The following is an 18,257-nucleotide window of genomic DNA, read 5'->3' as shown; positions in this document are numbered from 1 at the left end:
TTGGCAACCTCTGTGAGTAATTAAACAGGTTATTATGTTAATTATCTGTTTAGTTGATTTTGGGGGGAATGATAATGAACATGTATAATAAAAGATTAATTATTTTCTACCGGTTTCAAGTATATTATTTTGTTCTTTTAGCTCTTATCTTCATTGTCAATGGGCATCTGTAGAAGATCTGGAAAAAGATAAGAGAATTCAGCAAAAGATTAAACGATTTAAGGCAAAGCAGGGCCAGAACAAATTCCTTTCAGAGGTATGGAAAACCTGGTTAATTTTCTAAAGTATTTACATTTTTAAAATGTTCTGAATTTTGAATTTTAGGTCAGTATATTATTAAGAAAAACTAGTTTGCCTCATTTGGTGCTGTTACTTGCATATCGGTAACTGGTTATTGCTAAAATAATTTGTAAACAGGAAATTTCTCATTCTTCCTGTTGCTTAGTTCTAGAAGATACTGGGCCTTATGATATTATGTGGAAATATGATGGTATGATTAAATCTTGTAATGAAAATACAGTTAGTAGACAGTGAAAAAAGTAAGTAGACAAAAGTCCTATTACGATTTTAGCAGGGTAAAAACGCTACAGTGAGTATTAAGTATAAGTTCTAGGACATAAAAGTTTCTTTCTGTTGGGGGAGGTGTGTGACGAATTACTTCTGTTCACGTCAGTGCCTGATTACAGAGAGTTTTCACTGAGCTCCTCTTCACAGATTACGCGCTGTGGTACAGGAGTTGCTATAATATTCTAATACCTTTGCCTGCCCCCCTTTAGCCTAGGTTATCGATTATGATGAGAAGGTACCCATACCTAGGGCAGGGAAGAAGAAGTCCTGCGTATTTTAAGAAGTGCCCGGTTCCCCTCCCGTGTAGTCAATTACATTGACAAAATGCTCTCACAGAGTGCTTCCTGGGGTCCCTGGGCTTGTGATCACCAATTTGCTTTCACTTACAGCCTCCTCAAGCAGATAAAAGAGAAACCTTCACATTGAAAGACTAAATTGGCTGACTTATGGAGAGTTTTCCTCTCCATAAGGGAATTAACAGAATGCAAACTGTAAAGAAGTGTGAAATTTGATGGAAAATAATACCTGCTTCACGACCAACGTCACACACACCGACCCCTTGTTGGAGATGGGGGAACGGGGGACAGAAGAAAGTTCCGTACCTTTATGTCATAGAGTCAGTCCTCATACCCTCAGGTGACAGGTCTGGGTTCTCCTGGAATCTGATTTCCACGCCCCCAAAGGCATAGTGTAAAATCTGCACTGGATGGGAGATCAGGTGGAGGGGATTCCACTAGACAGGTGTGTCCGTGTCACTGAGCACCAGCCTCCTTGCCTGTAGGGGTCAGCACCGAGGGGCGGAGGTGCTTGGATGGGACTCACTCCTCATGTCCTGGGGAATACGTAGGGGATTCTTGCTTTGAAAGGACAGGTTCTGAGAAAATACTAGGAAGTTCTGTTTTTCATGCCCCTTCATGAAACTAAAGTTAAATGTTTGTGATATTGGGCAAGTTGAAATCCTTAGCTTCCTCCCAGAAAGAGACACTGTATGTTCTGCTGATGTTTCTGTGTATCTCTGTTAGGAAAAGGAAAGAGTACGGTGGTTACTCCCACCCTGGTCCTTAAATCATGGTTCAGCTCATTAAATTTATTTGTGCTTCTTGGAGTCAGATGCACTTCAGGGACGTGGGCCCGGCCCGAGGTGTGTAGTCTACCTTTTTGAGTCTGTCTCTGGGAATCACCTGTACCAAGGCTGAAATACATTATCTTGCTGGTAACTTGGCAGCCAGAGATCTCAAGTTTTGTCCTGAATGGAAGTAGCATAAACTTGAGTCTGAGAAGGTGATCTGAAGGTTAACAGGGAAGGGTACCAGTTCTCCTCCCCTCTTTCTTTCTTATATAGACACACGCACCCCCACCCCCACCCCCCTGCTCACCACACACTGTTTGTCGTGTCCCGTAGACGGTCCTGCCTTCAGGTACCCGTGGTTCTGCTTCTTTGGAATTTTTAGTTATGACCACTTTTGCATTCTCTGTTTCACCTTAGGCTTCCTTTTAAGTCACTGCAACTAAAATCTCTACCCAAAAAGACTATCAAAACTGGAAATTATGTCACACACATGGTGGCATAGATTACTTGCTTGAAGGATAAACGTGTTTAGGAGTAAAGTTAAGGATTTTATTTCAGTAATGAAAGATTCTGTTTAAGAACAAGTTGTCTTCGAGCTTTTATCAGAAGAGCCTAGTTTATGGAAAGTTCTAGTCTTTATGCTTTATGTGAATAATACATAGATATTGTGTACCTAGAAGCTTTTTTTTTTTTTTTTTTTTTTTTTTTGCGGTACGCGGGCCTCTCACTGCTGTGGCCTCTCCCGTTGCGGAGCACAGGCTCCGGACGCGCAGGCTCAGCGGCCATGGCTCACGGGCCCAGCCGCTCCGCGGCACGTGGGATCTTCCCGGACCGGGCCACGAACCCGCGTCCCCTGCATCGGCAGGCGGACTCTCAACCCCTGCGCCACCAGGGAAGCCCAGTCTAGAAGCTTTGACAAAGCCAATGCATTTAATATATTAACATTTTAAATTAACGGAACATTTCAAAGGTTTTTTTGCCTTAGTCATGAACTCTGTGTAAAGGCCTGAGGCAGTTGAAACACATTCTGGTATTTCTGGCTTTTGTTTTATAATTCACAGTTCAGAGCATCCAGACTGGGTGCTACAAGTGGGCCCAGGGAATGTTTGTTATCCTCAAGCCAACTGTGACCAAATGGCCCTTCAACCTGCAACTCAGGGGATACAAACAGTATCTAAGTGGCTTATAATATGTCTTTGCAAAACATTTGAATGAAGTTATATTGCTGATAAATTAATCTCTAGAAACACATAATAATGTGTCTTTTCTAACTTGTCTGACTCTGACTTCTTTAAAGTATGGCTTAGTCTGTAACTTCCTTTTGAGCCGCAGTCTGTTCTTTTACATGAGATAACTTTGCAGGCATGCAGCATTACTTTAGTTTTGTAAAGATTGTTAATATATTGGCTAAAGAACCCAATTTTTTAAGCCTCATTTCTTTATCCTTAAGAGTTTTAGCCAAATGCTCTATGTTCAGTACAAATAAATCATTAGAACACTTAGGTGAACGCCAAGACTGTGTTCAAATGAGGTACTAATACTGATTGGCAAAGACGACCAAACATCATAAGCTCTGTTCACACTAAAATATGGAATTCACTGGTCTCAGCGTGTTTAGCTTTTGAATAACATTCTGCAAATGATGCTATGAGGCATCAGACAACTCCAGTAGTTATGAGACTGCAGCAGCACTTACTGTGCGTGGCTCTGAGTCTTCATCGCAAGCTGTGGTTTCAAGAATGTTCAATGCATTGCGTGCCATAAGCCTTTTGGATTTGCTCATTAGTGAATTATAATTTCACACTTCATTTAAAATATTCTTAAACATTTTCTCACAGTAAAAAGGTTTCACACAGTAATTAAAAGACCCAGTTAACAAAGTCTGAGAAGTCTCATTTCCTCATGGGGAGTGATTTTGCTAAATTGTAGCGTTTCAATTCATATAATAGAACTTGCCAAATATAAATTTTGTATTGCTGTGACCCAAAATATTATTGCCTGATGAAAAGTGAAATAATGTCTACTCTCAGGAGTTAAATAAACATTTTAACTTTTTTTCCTTTGGTGTAGATTGAAGATGAGCTTTTTAATCCAGATTACGTGGAGGTTGACCGGATAATGGACTTTGCACGTAGCACAGATGACCGGGGAGAGGTAACAGAAGATCATTTGTATTAGGAGCCAGTGACTCAGAGAGCTTATGTGTGCTTATGGAGAATGATTGTGGACTCCTAGATCTGGTTCTGGTCAGGGCCTTGGGTTATGACACACTTGCTCTAAACTTAACTGAAATTTATTGACTTACTATTAGTTTTAGGACTTAATAATCACTGTAAATGTGTTTTTTGTTTAGTCTGAGAGCTTTTTAAAAGAAATCAGTTTTCACTGTGAAGCCAATAGATTTTTTGCACAGTTCCAGATATGATCAATAAAGGATTCAATATATTTTGGTATAAATCTATTATGTAGCATGAATTTCCCTTATAATAAATTAAGAGTGCTCTTATAGCAGAATGCAGTTCAAAGATATTTAACATTGGACGTCCTTAGGGAAGCTGATGGACCTCATTTAATGTGGTGCACAGAAGATACTATAAAATCTTTCTCTTTATGAGATCCCAGTCTAGGCATGCCCAGGTTGCTTTGCAGAACCCTACGAGGTTGTTAAGGACAGTCGGTAGGGCCTAAGAGTAAAGACAAGTCTAGTGACTTCTGAGCATTGTATCTTAGTGAGTATATGCCCACCCACCATGAGGTACGTCATTCCTAGCTTCTTCTTGTAAATTAAACTTTATAAGGGTTTGGATCTTGCTTGTCTAGTGAGTCTGCAGTGGACTCCCATTTTACTCCAAACTCCGTATCACGAGGTCCCTGATGTTTCAAAGATCGTGTCTGTAACATGATGTTTACCTTTCTAGTTTTGCTAAGTTGTACTTTAAAAAAAATTTTTTTGCCCATCATATATTTACCTAGTACAGCAAATGTTTGTAACATCACAACCAGGTCAGTGTACCTTGGTCCTGAGATGAAGATCAACAAACCAAAATATTTTCAAGAAGAAAGACAAAGGAAGTCCTATTGATCTGCGTTATCCAAAATATTTTGCTCTGCAGTCTTTCTGGAGCTCAAACACATTACTTTAAAGTGATAGCATGCAAATCGTATCTCTTTAAGAAGGAGGCAGAAATCCTAATAAATTGAAGTCTGTTTCTCATTCTTTAGGAAAGTAGCCAGTTAGGCAAATATGTAAACACACCAAGATGGGTTACCGTATAAGTCTGAATCAGACGCCCGATGATTTGCATAGATAAGACTCAGGCTCAAATTCAGCTTTGTTATTTGCTAGCTATGTCTGTGTACTTTTTTGGCTTTTGAACATGACTTACCAGTGGCTTAGATAAAAATCAGTCTGTTCTGATAATATTCAATCATATTATGTCCAGTTTAGACTTGAGACTCTGTAGCTAAGGACTCCTCGTTCAGTGGTCATAGTTCTAAAACTTCTCCCAGCTCCGTCTCGCTGTGTCTGGGGTAGTGTCTGTCGGTAAGTGCAGGAGAGCAGGAACCCAACTGTGCTGTGTTTAAACCCGGCCCAGCCTGTGACTCACTACCTGGTGAAGTGGTGTTCACTGCCTTATGAGGACAGCACGTGGGAGCTGAGGCAGGACATAGACCAAGCCAAGATCGAGGAGTTCGAGAGGCTGCTGTCCCGGGAGCCGGAAACAGAGCGCGTGGTAAGGAGGGCGAGTGGCCGTGGCTCTAACGTATGTGGTCTCTGAGAAACCACTAATGGGACTTCTACTGTATTTGAAACAGGAGCGACCTCCTGCCGATGACTGGAAGAAATCGGAGCGTTCCAGGGAGTATAAAAACAATAACAAACTCAGGGAATACCAGTTGGAGGGAGTAAACTGGCTGCTTTTCAATTGGTACAACATGTACGTCAAATGTGGTTTTTTTTTTTTTTCACTTAAAAAAAAAAAAAAAAGCCCATAGTAGCTCTTTTGTCGTTATCTAAAGTATTGATCGAATATAGCTTAACATTTTAACTCGCTAATAGAAATTATTTTTTAAAAAGAGCAAACACTGAAAGTATGCTTAATATTTGCTTACTTAACACATATTCATATAGAGATTGCTAGAAGTGTGTAGAAGTAATTTTTATGTCTTAGAGCATTTTGTTTGAAACTGTATTTTATTGTGTCTAAGGGAACATCTAAGGCGTGCATTTATGAGTATGAAAGCACTGTCTTGTATGTCTACTTACTAAAGTTTCCTTGTTTTCTTTCCCTCCCAAAGGCGAAACTGCATTTTAGCAGATGAAATGGGTTTGGGAAAAACTATCCAGTCCATTACATTTCTCTATGAGATATATTTGAAAGGAATCCATGGCCCTTTTTTAGTAATTGCCCCATTGTCCACAATCCCCAACTGGGAAAGGGAATTCCGGACCTGGACAGAGTTGAACGTGGTTGTGTATCATGGGAGTCAAGCTAGTCGTCGGACCATTCAGTTGTATGAAATGTACTTCAAAGATCCCCAGGTAAAGCATCACAGGTCCTTATGCTTATAGACATTTTAAGGCGTTGGATGTTTTAAATGGTCTCAGACCTTTGGCAGGGGAGGTCTAGATTTTGCAGATAGAGAATTTTGCTTTAGATTTCTTACCCAATTAGTGTTTGGGTTATAATTCCACATCTCTGGATTGCAGCTCTCTATTTTTATAGCCTTGGTCATTCTGATGATTAGAATGAATGAAATTTCGTTTTACCTTGGATGACTGCTAAAAATCATTTAATGCGTTGATATGCTAATCTGGTTTATTTTGCAAGCCCTAGAAGAAAGCGAAACGAAAAATGGAGTTTTTAAATGTGAATGGAAAGAATATTGTGTTATTTATTGTTGCTAGAAGTGAAAAATATTAGGTATGTAATATTAACTGGTACAGTGAATGAAATATACCCAGAGGGGAGAATTTATACTTTGGCTCTTAGTAGCAACTGCTATGATTTTTTAACTAATTTCAGTTACCTGTCTGCAATTATCCTATGATATTGACAGTGAAACATTACAAATGACAAAGAAAGAAGAATAAATAGTATATGCGAAAATAGTTTTAAGCAGTAGGTGGTAAATGGAAGTCCTGTAGCTGGAAATAGGACAGAGTTTTGTTTTCTATGTTTGTTTACCTTGAGTGTAAAATCTGACCTACAATTAAATACTTAAAGGAGAAAAAAAACTAAAATCTATTTTGGTGTTGATCTTTAGACTTGGGAAATTGTTATAAGTTCTGTCCTGAGTTGAATGTTCTTTTCGTGTTAGCACGTTAAAAGTAAAAAGCAAGTTAAAAAAGTTTAGATAAATAAATAAAAAGTTTTTAAAAGTAAAAGCGGTTTTAAAAAGTTGTGTTAGTACATAATCTCTTAGGCCTCTCACCTTTTGGAGTCTGTAGGATGTAACTAGAATGGGCACACTTAGTGACTCTTTACTGCATGTGATCTGTAAGGAAACTGGGTTGGAAATTTTACTAACAATTTTCAGACTTCCTTGGAAAAGGTAAGGTTTTAAAACGCCTGTGGTACCAGAAGAGCTTAAAACCTCTAAAACACCTTGAAAGCAAAGTGTAAGTGTTACCTAGAATAAAGATGTCCCCAAGGGGATCAATACGTATATTTTATGCTATTTATTCATCCTTAAAGTTATTAGTGTAATCTTTAATGCTAAGTAATGATCCAGAGTTGTTCTTGTAGGGTCGAGTGATCAAGGGGTCCTATAAGTTTCATGCCATCATCACTACGTTTGAGATGATTCTGACCGATTGTCCTGAGCTGCGGAGTATTCCCTGGCGCTGCGTGGTCATTGATGAAGCCCACAGGCTGAAGAATCGGAACTGCAAGCTGTTGGAGGGACTCAAGCTGATGGACTTGGTCAGTGGTCATGCTGGCGATTCCCTTGACCCCGAATAGAACTGTCACTGACTCGGTACCCCTGCTGCTCTGAACCTGACTGCTGCCTTTGAAGGGTGTTTGCAAAACCTGTCAAGCACCGTGATGTATGCTCCTGCGCTTTCAGTGACTTAAAAGTTGCTGCTGTCTTCCTGATTCTCATGCTGTTGGCTGGTGTCTTTGCACAGTTGTATCACAGCAGAGGGTAGTCATGGTATTTTTCACTGAAATGAGTTTCCAGTATTTGCTTTTCCCTTTTGTTTGTAAATACTGCCATTTCATAAGCTGTTGGGCCAAATGGTAGCTCCATGATGACAATCCAGTTATATTCCAGGGCTCGTAGGTTTTGGCGTCCAGGGGCCAGGAGGACTTGTAGGCGCAAGTTCTCAGTAAGTTGAACGGATATCTGGAATGGGTTCAGTTCATGCAGACACTTAGAAGTTTAGGGCATTGCAAGACCTTGAGTTTGATCTGGAATTTTAGACATGTCTATCCCATGCTCTTCCAGGTTCCTAAGGGATAGTCAGGGCTTCCTGATTAGATTTTTCTAGATTTTTTTTTTTTTTTTTCAGTAGGAGTATCATAGGAAAACATACTGTAGAAGTGGTAGAATTTGACTGATTTTCCTTGCCACACTGCTGTATGATTTTCTAGCAGAAATTACTACATGACTCAGTCATCCTCAGCTTTCTTTTCACTCTATAGTTTACAAGGTGGGTTTTGATCACTTGTTTTTATTTTTAATGGACATTTAAGAAGCAAAGATTGTTATTTAGCATGGCTTGGATGTTTTGATGAGGTTTTTAAAAATACAGAAAGATTTTCAAAATCCCTTTAGTGTTGACTTCTATAGATTAATTTGATCTCTTGTTAATCGAGAGTTTGAGATGGGAAGGAATATGCTATATGTTCACGGATGTAAATTTCTTACTGAAGACTGGTACCACCGAAAAGAATACTTAAAAGCTTTCTGTTGCAGCTGGTTCTTTGAAGCAGCTTCTTTTATTCCTAAATTAAGGGGATTGGATTAGCCACCTATTCTTTTAATTAACAACAAACAAAAATCTAGTTTTGTTTAAAGGAAAAGGTCTGACTGAATTATCCTATTTAGGAAGGGATTTCCCATCCTTAAGACCTTTCTCAGAGCAGTTTTGTATTATTTGGTGTTCAGTCCACAAAACAAATTAGACCACTTGTAAATGGTGAACAGTCTTGAAGATATGAATAAGCATGTGGAAAAGAGAAACTCTGTGGCTGTATTTGGTCTCTCTAGGTGATATTTTAGTCTTACATCGGAGTAAACCTATTAATGTTTAGGTGAACATTAGTTCTCATGAAATATCTAACTACGTCTTCTGAGTAGGGACCCATCTTCACAGTGGTCCATATAAGACACAGTTATGGCACCATTTCCTGAAGGCTTAGATAGTCATCTGAGTTTATTTCAGTTGTTTTCTGTTATTAGTGTCTGTGCTCCCAGGTAGTAGATTCTTAACGGCAAAACAGCCCTTCATTGGTGAGCACAGTTCGTTTAACTGTCAACATCAAACAACCTAATTGTCCCTGGGAGATTTCAAAGGATTTTCTGTTGTTTATAGTAACACTTCATTGATGAATTAGAATTTGCTGTCCAGATAATTTTTCTGTTACATATTGCAGTGTTCCCTAACCATTTTCACATAATGGCACATATAGAAAATGATATTTGTATATCATACTGGGGTGAGAAGGCTGGCCACTACTGCAGGTGACCCCCCTGGGATCCTGTCACAGCCATGCCGGCTGCCCCAAGGACTTGGCATACCTGTAACTCATTCATGTCTCACCATGGGAAGCTCTGATTAACAAATGAACAAAATAATTCTTTTTCTGATGATCAAGAATCTTTACTTTCACAAGAGTTGTTTTCTGGATGGAACATATTATTATTGTTCAGAGTTAGAATATAATTATATTTGTCCAGTTCTGAACAGCTCATTGCCTGGTCTTTAAGTCCTTACTTAAAATATCCATCATGAGAACTTATACACTGGCCACTTTCTGTTCATCTTTTCTAGAATAAGTCACGGTGAAAATAGCAAATAATAACTATATCCAGCTATGGAGCAGGTCGAAGGGAACTGCTGTTACCTGCACTAGACGCAGTTATGATGGAAGTGATTCGGGTTATCTTTAAGTGCGTTCTGAGAAAGCGAGGACCAGTGAATGTCTTCAACTCTCCCATCACAAAGGAAATTCTTTGTGTGAAGATGCTGGGATGAGGGACATTTACGGTCCCCACTGTCCTCCACGGGAGCCCTGGAAGCAGGGCCATCTCCTTGTCCCTTCTTGACAAGGAGGGGACTCTCTGGAGGTGGCAGTAGTTCTTCATGGATTCTGTTATCTCATCTTTCATTGTCAGGAGGCCTCACACAAATTAAAGACTCTTCTGAAATGAAATTAAATGGACGCCACTCCATCAGAGCTAAAAAGAACGGTAACGTTTTCAAGCCAAAAGCCTAGCTACTGACATAGTTGAGCTTGGAGGTGATAAGCTTGATAGCCCGTCTCTTACCTGACATTTTGTGACACCTGTATATTAATTGTATGTTACATAATAGTTATTTTCAAAGGGAAACCTGGTTTTGTTTTGCTACCCATGCAGCCTTACCAAAGGGTGATATGCGTAATCATTTAGTGTAACTGGTTTTGTTTTGTTTTTTTTTTTTTAAAAGAAGATGTTGGGGGTAGGAGTATATTTATTTATTTATTTTTGGCTGTGTTGGGTCTTCGGTGCTGTGCGAGGGCTTTCTCTAGTTGTGGCGAGCGGGGCCCACTCTTCACGCGGTGCGCGGGCCTCTCACTATCGCGGCCTCTCTTGTTGCGGAGCACAGGCTCCAGACGCGCAGGCTCAGTAGTTGTGGCTCACGGGCCCAGTTGCTCCGCGGCATGTGGGATCCTCCCAGACCGGGGCTCGAACCCGTGTCCGCTGCATTAGCAGGCAGATTCTCAACCACTGCGCCACCAGGGAAGCCCAGTGTAACTGGTTTTAAACAGCCCTTGAGGGGACGCAGCATAAAAAAGAAGTTCTTTTGTTTTCCCCCCAAATAAGTTAATTTTGAAATTAATAACTTATCTGAAGTACTGATATTTGGTTAGCGGCTCAGCATTTCACTCAGTCACAAAGGATATAAAAAAACTAGGAGGCAATCTTTAGTATCAACACAGCTCTCCCACAGCAATAACTCTTTTCCTGAATCTATGGCAATATTTTAAACAATTCTTGGATAAAGTAATTTTGGACTTGAATACGTCAGGGACTGTGGCCCAGGTTACTCACCAGTATGGTTACACGTTAGAAAATCCTGAATGGATTTGCAAGCTTCTTACTCTTTATGAATTTAACGAGTTGGAAGATGATGATGGTCTGTGTATCTTCCTGAATCAGAGACCTCTTATTCAAAAGGGAGCAAAGGAAGAATAAAAGCAAATTGAACTGCTTCACCTCGCTTTCAAAGTACTCCATTGACAGATAAGACACGGTAGGTGCTGAGAAAAAGAGCATGCCCTTAGGTGTGTCACCATCCAGTGTTTACTGAGCACATACTCTCCGCTCGGCAACCAAGCCTTATCGGACTTCCAGTTGAGTCAGAATATTGCTTTTCAACCTCCTAGAAGGAGTAGCCACTTTTTGAAATAGCTTTAGTAACTGGACCGTGTACCAGATGGCCAAAGTAGAAAATAATAAGGCCCTTCAGATTAATAAATTCACCGTCGTTAAGACTGGTCACCATGTCGGATACATGGAAGTATGAGGACAAGGGGACAAATGCATAAGGAAAGCTGGAGAAAGAGCTCGTAAACAGGAAGAATTGCTTTAAAGAAATACGTCCCTTGGTTCAAGGAGACAAAGTTAGAAATAGCATCTATTTAAAAAAAAAAAAAGTGATTGTGGTATTTAAAACCAAGCTGACCTCTTTGCTAGTTTGAAATGTTTGCAGAAAAAAATAGTTTTCATGTGCTGTTGCCTGTGGAAGACGTTCTTTTGTCTCTGAAGTGAGTCATGCAGGAAGTAGACGGGGAGGGGAGAGCCCAGTCGGTGTAGAGAGGAGAAAGAAGCATGCGAGCTTTGTCTGGAGCCTAGGGATTTGAGGAAAAACCTTAAACTTTGGTGGGGAGAGAAGCCTCAAGATGTAGGGGACCTGCGAAGCCACAGCAGCAAAACGTTTCCTGGGACCTAAAAATCCCAGGAAGAAACAAAAGGGCAAGACACGTTTACGGGGTCCGGGAGTCTATCTGAAGCAGAGACCACACGTCTCGCATGTCCGCCTTCGGATCTAATTCCTGTATTTTATGCGGGGTGGGTGCTGAATTTCAGCGTTCACGAGTGGAAGTCGGAAAATGCCTGTATCGAGAGCGGCTTTGGTGTTTGGAGATGCGCTTTGTTATGATTTGCTCAGTTGCTCTCCTCGCACCCCTGTAGGAACACAAAGTACTGCTGACAGGGACCCCGCTCCAGAACTCCGTGGAAGAGCTCTTCAGCTTGCTTCACTTCTTGGAACCAGGTCGATTCCCTTCGGAAACCACCTTTATGCAAGAATTTGGTGATCTGAAAACCGAAGAGCAGGTACTTAACCAAGTCTCCTTTGTATTTCAGTCACGTAATTGAGGATTAACCCCGGAAAGGGCAGAGCATTAAGATTTAACCATTTAAAAATGTAAATTGTATCCGTTCCCCCCTGCCCCCAACCTCAGCAGACAGGTGAGCTTTACACCCCCTTTCCTGGGACACTCTGAGTCTTCGTTAAGGTGATGTTCTGATTGGTTTGTGTGTCCCTTTGCCTTCCGGAAGGGCTGTCGAGATTCATAGAGAGGTTCCATACCTGTTCGTGTACTTTTCAGCCGCTGTGAGTTTGGTGTTTTTGCCATGTATGCTTTTGGGTGTAGTGTCAGAAGCTGCTGAAATTTGTCGAGCCGTTTCCCTCCTGGAGTTCTGAGGTTCTAGTCTTATTTCTTACTCGGTCACATTGCTTACTTTTCTTGAGTCTACATTTTTCCATTTAGAAACATGGGTCCTAACTACCCTGCAGGATTTCTGTAAGAAATAAATACGGTGTTGCATATGAAAAGTGGTCGGTTATTTCACACATCGTGAGGATTACGTTGGCGTTGGTTCTTAGGCTGTATTTGAGATAAACGTGGAGATACGCTTGAAATCTTGGTCTTCATGTGCCTCCTCCCCTAACCTACTGTCTAAAACCTCTTAGCTTAGTTCAAAGTGGAGTCTGTTTTGTTTTGTTTTGCTTTTCTTAAAATAAGAGCTGTCAGGTGTGCAGTATCCTATTACCAGTCAACAGAAAAGAGAACAGAGAGGGATGTCCCTGCCCACTCATTGGTGCAGGGACCGGATAGCTCCTTGGCTTCCTCACACTTTCTATCAGCTCTTTCTAGAAAGGAAGAGAATTGAAGTGTGGCACTCCCCTGACATTGTCTCTTCCTTCCTCATCATCACAAAGGCTTAAGACAAAACAGAAGGGAAAACTCACAGAATAAGTGGGGGTTCTTTTCTGCTGTGTTGTACCGTTCAAGCCTCCTGGCTGTTCAGGACTCCTGGGCAAGTGAAGTAGCCCATCGGGAATTGGCCACGCAACCTTCATGCACTTCTGTCATGACATCTGTAATGTAAGATCAGTGCCTTCATACCCTTCCTGGCCTTTGACAAATGAAAATGAATGGTAAATAAATAAGAGAATCGTGGTTTTTCGTGTTAGTGTATGTTTTACCGTGCAAGCAAGTCATGATACCGGTATTTACTTGAGGTCCTTTTTTAGGTGCAAAAACTCCAGGCTATTCTAAAGCCAATGATGTTGAGACGTCTCAAAGAGGACGTGGAAAAGAACTTGGCCCCCAAGGAAGAAACGATCATCGAAGTCGAGCTAACAAACATTCAGAAGAAATATTACCGAGCCATCCTTGAGAAGAATTTTACGTTTCTTTCCAAAGGTGGTGGTCAAGCTAACGTACCCAACCTTTTAAACACTATGATGGAATTACGGAAGTGCTGCAATCATCCTTACCTTATTAACGGTAAGCCGCCCACCTGGCACCTTGTTTCGGTGATTGTCAAAACCCCAGAAATCCTTTTCTCCCTCCAGACTGATGGTTTTCTGGTTCACAGTCATCCCAGTGTGGGTTTCATCATCTTCCTATTCTTCACAAAGCCTCCTTCTCTGTAGCCGAGGGTGCAGGACCGTTGTCCCCACCGATCCCTGAAGCAGGACCTCCGCTCACCTTTCCTGTGTCTGCATCTCACCCCTTGAAGGCAGGTGTTGGTGCTTGGTGGCTAGAAGTCATCAAACATGGTAACAGTTAAAGAGAAATTAGCCCCTGATTGAGGTTTCCTTGCTCTGTATGTGTGTGTGTTTAGGTCAAAGAAGTTAAAGAGCACCTTTGGGGTGAGAGGCAGCTGTCAGCTGTCTCAAGACTTTGATGGGAGAAAAGTTCTTGCAGTCTGGAGACCTCTAGCATCCATTCTCTGAGAGTGAGAGGTTATCTCGAGCGTTGATAATAGTTGGTTCCTGGTGCTGACGGATGCTTCATGGTCTTCATGTTTTCTTAACTAAATTGATAGTGTTATGAACTGATACGAGTAAAAACCTGTATCATACCTTCCAAAAATCATTAGACGAATAAAGCTTTCATGCCTGTGATGTGTAAGATACTCTGGGGAACACAAGAACCTTCAGTTTGTGAGGGATTGAGATTAGGAACGCTGTTAGAAAGCGATGGCATTGAGACAAGGATTTTGCCAGTCAGGGTTGGAGAAAGAAAGGGCGTTTGGGCTGATGTAATCACATGAACAAAGAGAAGGAGGCAAGAGAACAAAGGGGGAACCTGCGCAAGGTATGAAGGACGCGTAAGAAACAGTGGGACCTTGTGGGAAGCCCAGATGTTAGCTCGTGGAGTTTTGGTGAAGCTTGGAAATGATTAGAAATGTGATTCAGGATGATTGATCTGGCAACATCATATAAAATGGACGGGAGTAGGGAAAGACATACAAGCGGAAAGCCCCGCTAGGAGGCGACTGCTGTAGTCCAGCCGGAGTTAATCTGGGTTAAAGAAAAGTGATGGCCAGCTAAATCAGGGTGCTTGTGTGCAATCATAATTGGCCAGCAGTTCAGTTAGGTTCCTTTCCAGGGGAGAAGGAACAAAGCCAGGTTTGTCATTATCACCCTCCATGAGGTTCAAGTGCAGCTAAATTAAAGGGTTCCTCATCTCTCCCCGTTGCGTAACTACACGCGTACCGACCACCTCACGTCCAGAAGTTGCAGTTACTAAACGACAGAGTAGTCCCCACCTGGAACTGTCTGGACATAGCACACGAGGTCGTGGCTGTGGCGTGACATCAGCGGATGTCTTGTTCAAACTTTGCGCTTGTAGCTTGGTCTTTAGAGAGAGCATCATGTGTGATCGTTGCCTGTTTAATGCTGCCAGGCTGCTAATCGCCGTGTGTTTAAGAGCCTGTGAGGCCGCTGTGGTGAGGGTCAGCAGCCTGGTCCTGAGCTGGGGAGATGGAGTCAGGGCTGAAGGCGGTTGACGGTGTGAGTAAACCTCTGGTGCGTGGACACACACACGTGAGAGACACACGCACACACTTTTTCATTTAATGTCTGTAAAAAAAAAAAAAAAAAAAAATGAGGCACGGTAGCTTCCAAGGGGAAAGAAAAGGCACTAACAAAAGCCGAAATGCTACAGCAGGAAGTGTGGGAAAGGAATGTCTCCGCAGTGGTTGGTAGAAATCCGCCCTAGTCCCATCAGTTTACCGTGTCACTTTACATGCTAATCACGCGTCTCGAGCATTGTGAAGCGGGGAGCCCACCCCAGACCACCGCCTGGAGGTCTCCTCCCTGGCTGACGGCTCTCCAGGGTCATCCTGTGTAATTCGCCGCTGACAGAGGTTCTGAGGACCTGCCAGGTGTGGATCCGTGGCTGTTGTTCTGATTGGTCACGCTTCGAGGTCAGCTTTTCTGACCTGGCAACAAGTTACAAGGTGTCTGTTAAGCAGGCATCCTTACATGCCTTCATGTTGGGAAATTATAGTAAAAAAAAAATACGCACATGGACGCACCGGGTGTTACAGCTGCCCAGATGACCTATGTAAAGGTTGTGTTTCAGAGGTTGCCCCAGGGCCAGGACTGTCTGTTCTCATCCACAACCTGGAGAAGGAAGGACAGAAGTACTGACGCAACGCCAGCTCCACCCTCATTTATCGAGCAGTTACAGGAGGCTTTCAATTTTGAAAATTAAACTGACGTTTGGGTTGGTTGTGAAAGAGCAAAGCAGCCCCAGTCAAATGAAAGTTCAGTTCAACAAAGCACAACATTTCTGTGATCGTGGACAAGAGAAGCAACTATTTGTGTAGGTTGAGAGCGATAACATCGGCAAAGCGGAAAAAAAATTAGAAGTGATTGTAGAACACAAACTGTACATAAATGAGAAATGTTTCTAATATGTACTGAGACTTTCAAGAGCATCGAACAGTGTTAGGCGACCGTAAACGCTTGGTAAGTGTTGCTAGTTGTTTTTCTTGTTAAAAGTTGGGCAGGTAACTGGATGTTACTGTATGTGAGAGTGAAAGTGATGTTGAAGACTTGGTCGGGGCCCCGGTGGTTCAGGGTGACCTACGCATCCTCTGTTGGTTTTGGGGGGGGGGGGCGAGGGCGGTGGAGAACAGTGGGCAGAAAGGAGACAAGACTGAGCTCACGTGATGGAATGAATTTCAGAGAGAAAATGGTAATCTGCAAAAGAAAATAGTTTCTTGGGCTACCCTGGTGGCGCAGTGGTTAAGAATCCGCCTGCCAGTGCAGGGGACGCGGGATCGAGCCCTGGTCCGGGAAGATCCCACATGCCGCGGAGCAACTAAGCCCGTGCGCCACAACTACTGAGCCTGCGCTCTAGAGCCCGCGAGCCACAACTGCTGAGCCCGTGTGCCACACCTACTGAAGCCCGTGCGCGTAGAGCCCGTGCTCCACAACAAGAGAAGCCACTGCAATGAGAAGCCCGTGCACAGCAACGAGAGTAGCCCCTGCTCGCTGCTGCTAGAGAAAGCCAGCGCGCAGCAGTGAAGACCCATAAATAAATAAATTAAATTAATAAATAAGTAAAATTTAAAAAGAAAATAATTTCTTGTTTGTTTGCGGCTAATATAGCCAGGTAACATTGCAGCTCCTGCCCTCACAGTGGCCATCTGTTTAAGGGAACAGACTTCCACACTTCTTCAAGTTGTCTCTGACACACACACACACCCACCCACACACACACAAACACACACACACACACACACACCACACACACACACTTTTAAATGTAAACGCAGGACTTTAGGGCAGTGCCAACGGTGTATTTGGGCTTATCATAACCTATTTCCAGTTAATTTTCTGATTGATATTTACAAATCTAGCATCAAGGGAAATCTTTAACTGGTAAACTTGAAAATTCGGCCTTGTAATGACTTAGAAGGAAGGTGTTGCTTTCCTCCCCAACTTCTTCCCTGACCTCTTGTCTTCAGGTCTTCTGGGCATAATATAGTGCTAAAGGAACCATATAGGAAATACGTTTGCTGATATTTTTAGATGAAGTGTTATTAGTGTCAACTGGCTGCCACTTTAAGAACCTAAATTCACAGCAAAGAGCTGAATTGATTAATTCAGCAGGAACTTTTGTCAGATGAGAAAAAAATGTATTTTAATTCTGGCTCTTTTTGATGACATGAGAAATCACTGGTAGTATTGAAAAAGCAGGAAAGTTATTTTTGTCATATAAATAAATTTAAAATGAAAAAATTAAATTTACTCATTAGACTGAACTTATATTTTCAAATTTTTTACTAAAATAACTCAAACATGTTTATTTTGTCAAAATGATTATTTCATTTTTAAAAGCTATTCACTGACCATTAATTTAAGCTAAAATGCTATATTTTATTTTGACTATGGATTGTAATCCTAATATGAACAAAAAATAACTACCCAGATATTATGAGTAAAAACTATTTCTGACTTGCAAAGAGCTTGTAGTATATTATCCAACAAGAACAAACTCTTTGAAAAGACCTAATGTAATATATGGATGTAAATCTGTTTTTCCTGTCTCCTGAGGGCCTTCTTGTCCTGAATCCAGAACCTAGATTTCTAAATTTCTTGCCTTGAAAAACAGTATTCAGTTTTACGCAAGAGTATTTATTCAAGAATATTCTTTATTCAAGAATATTCCTGCCGATTCTCTTAAACAGCATTTTGGTTTTTACCTTTTCCTAGTACAACCTTTGCCATTTGTCTCACTTAGATTAATATCCTGAACATTAGCGTTTTATTCATGTGGAAGGGGGAGTGAGAGACAGCAGTTTGGACCCGGCCGGCATTTTCTGCCAGGCCCTTCCTGAGAAGTAGCGGTGCACTTTGTGCGGACCTCAGTGCCCGGTCCAGGCATTAGTGACTTTAATCTGGTCTCAGTAAGATCCTTTGTTGATTAATAATGAACAAGCTGTGTTTCAGTGTGTGACCGTGTCATGACTTAACTTGCTCAAGTGCCCTGAAAACGGGAATGGAGGGCACTTCTGTCCCACCCGCTGCTGTGTGCCACCGTTCTGTCCTCACGGCTCTGGTGGCCCAACTCACGTGACCTTTACACCCTGTGAG

The 18,257-nt window shown here is 41.8% G+C and overlaps 1 protein-coding gene across 13 annotated transcripts in view; it reads left to right on the top strand.

The window, feature by feature from the left end:
* CHD7 (chromodomain helicase DNA binding protein 7) overlaps positions 1-18,257 on the top strand; it is a 186,926-nt gene that overhangs the window by 137,556 nt on the left and 31,113 nt on the right. For 11 of the 13 annotated variants that reach the window (XM_055091196.1, XM_055091195.1, XM_024127103.3 and 8 more), the window contains 8 exons: positions 142-256; positions 3,707-3,790; positions 5,233-5,370; positions 5,453-5,574; positions 5,936-6,179; positions 7,387-7,563; positions 12,044-12,187; positions 13,392-13,647. In XM_055091196.1, the coding sequence (XP_054947171.1) occupies positions 142-256; positions 3,707-3,790; positions 5,233-5,370; positions 5,453-5,574; positions 5,936-6,179; positions 7,387-7,563; positions 12,044-12,187; positions 13,392-13,647 (1,280 nt within the window). Of the gene's footprint in view, positions 1-141; positions 257-1,017; positions 1,204-3,706; positions 3,791-5,232; positions 5,371-5,452; positions 5,575-5,935; positions 6,180-7,386; positions 7,564-12,043; positions 12,188-13,391; positions 13,648-18,257 lie in introns of those variants that run through there. The other 2 variants (XM_055091201.1, XM_055091199.1) reach the window with 2 other exon arrangements.

This window comes from Physeter macrocephalus, chromosome 15 (genome assembly GCF_002837175.3).
Source record: "Physeter macrocephalus isolate SW-GA chromosome 15, ASM283717v5, whole genome shotgun sequence".
Classification (NCBI taxonomy): Eukaryota; Metazoa; Chordata; class Mammalia; order Artiodactyla; family Physeteridae; genus Physeter; species Physeter macrocephalus.
Note: the sequence above shows the minus strand (reverse complement) of the source record. Positions and strands in the feature narration are given on the sequence as shown.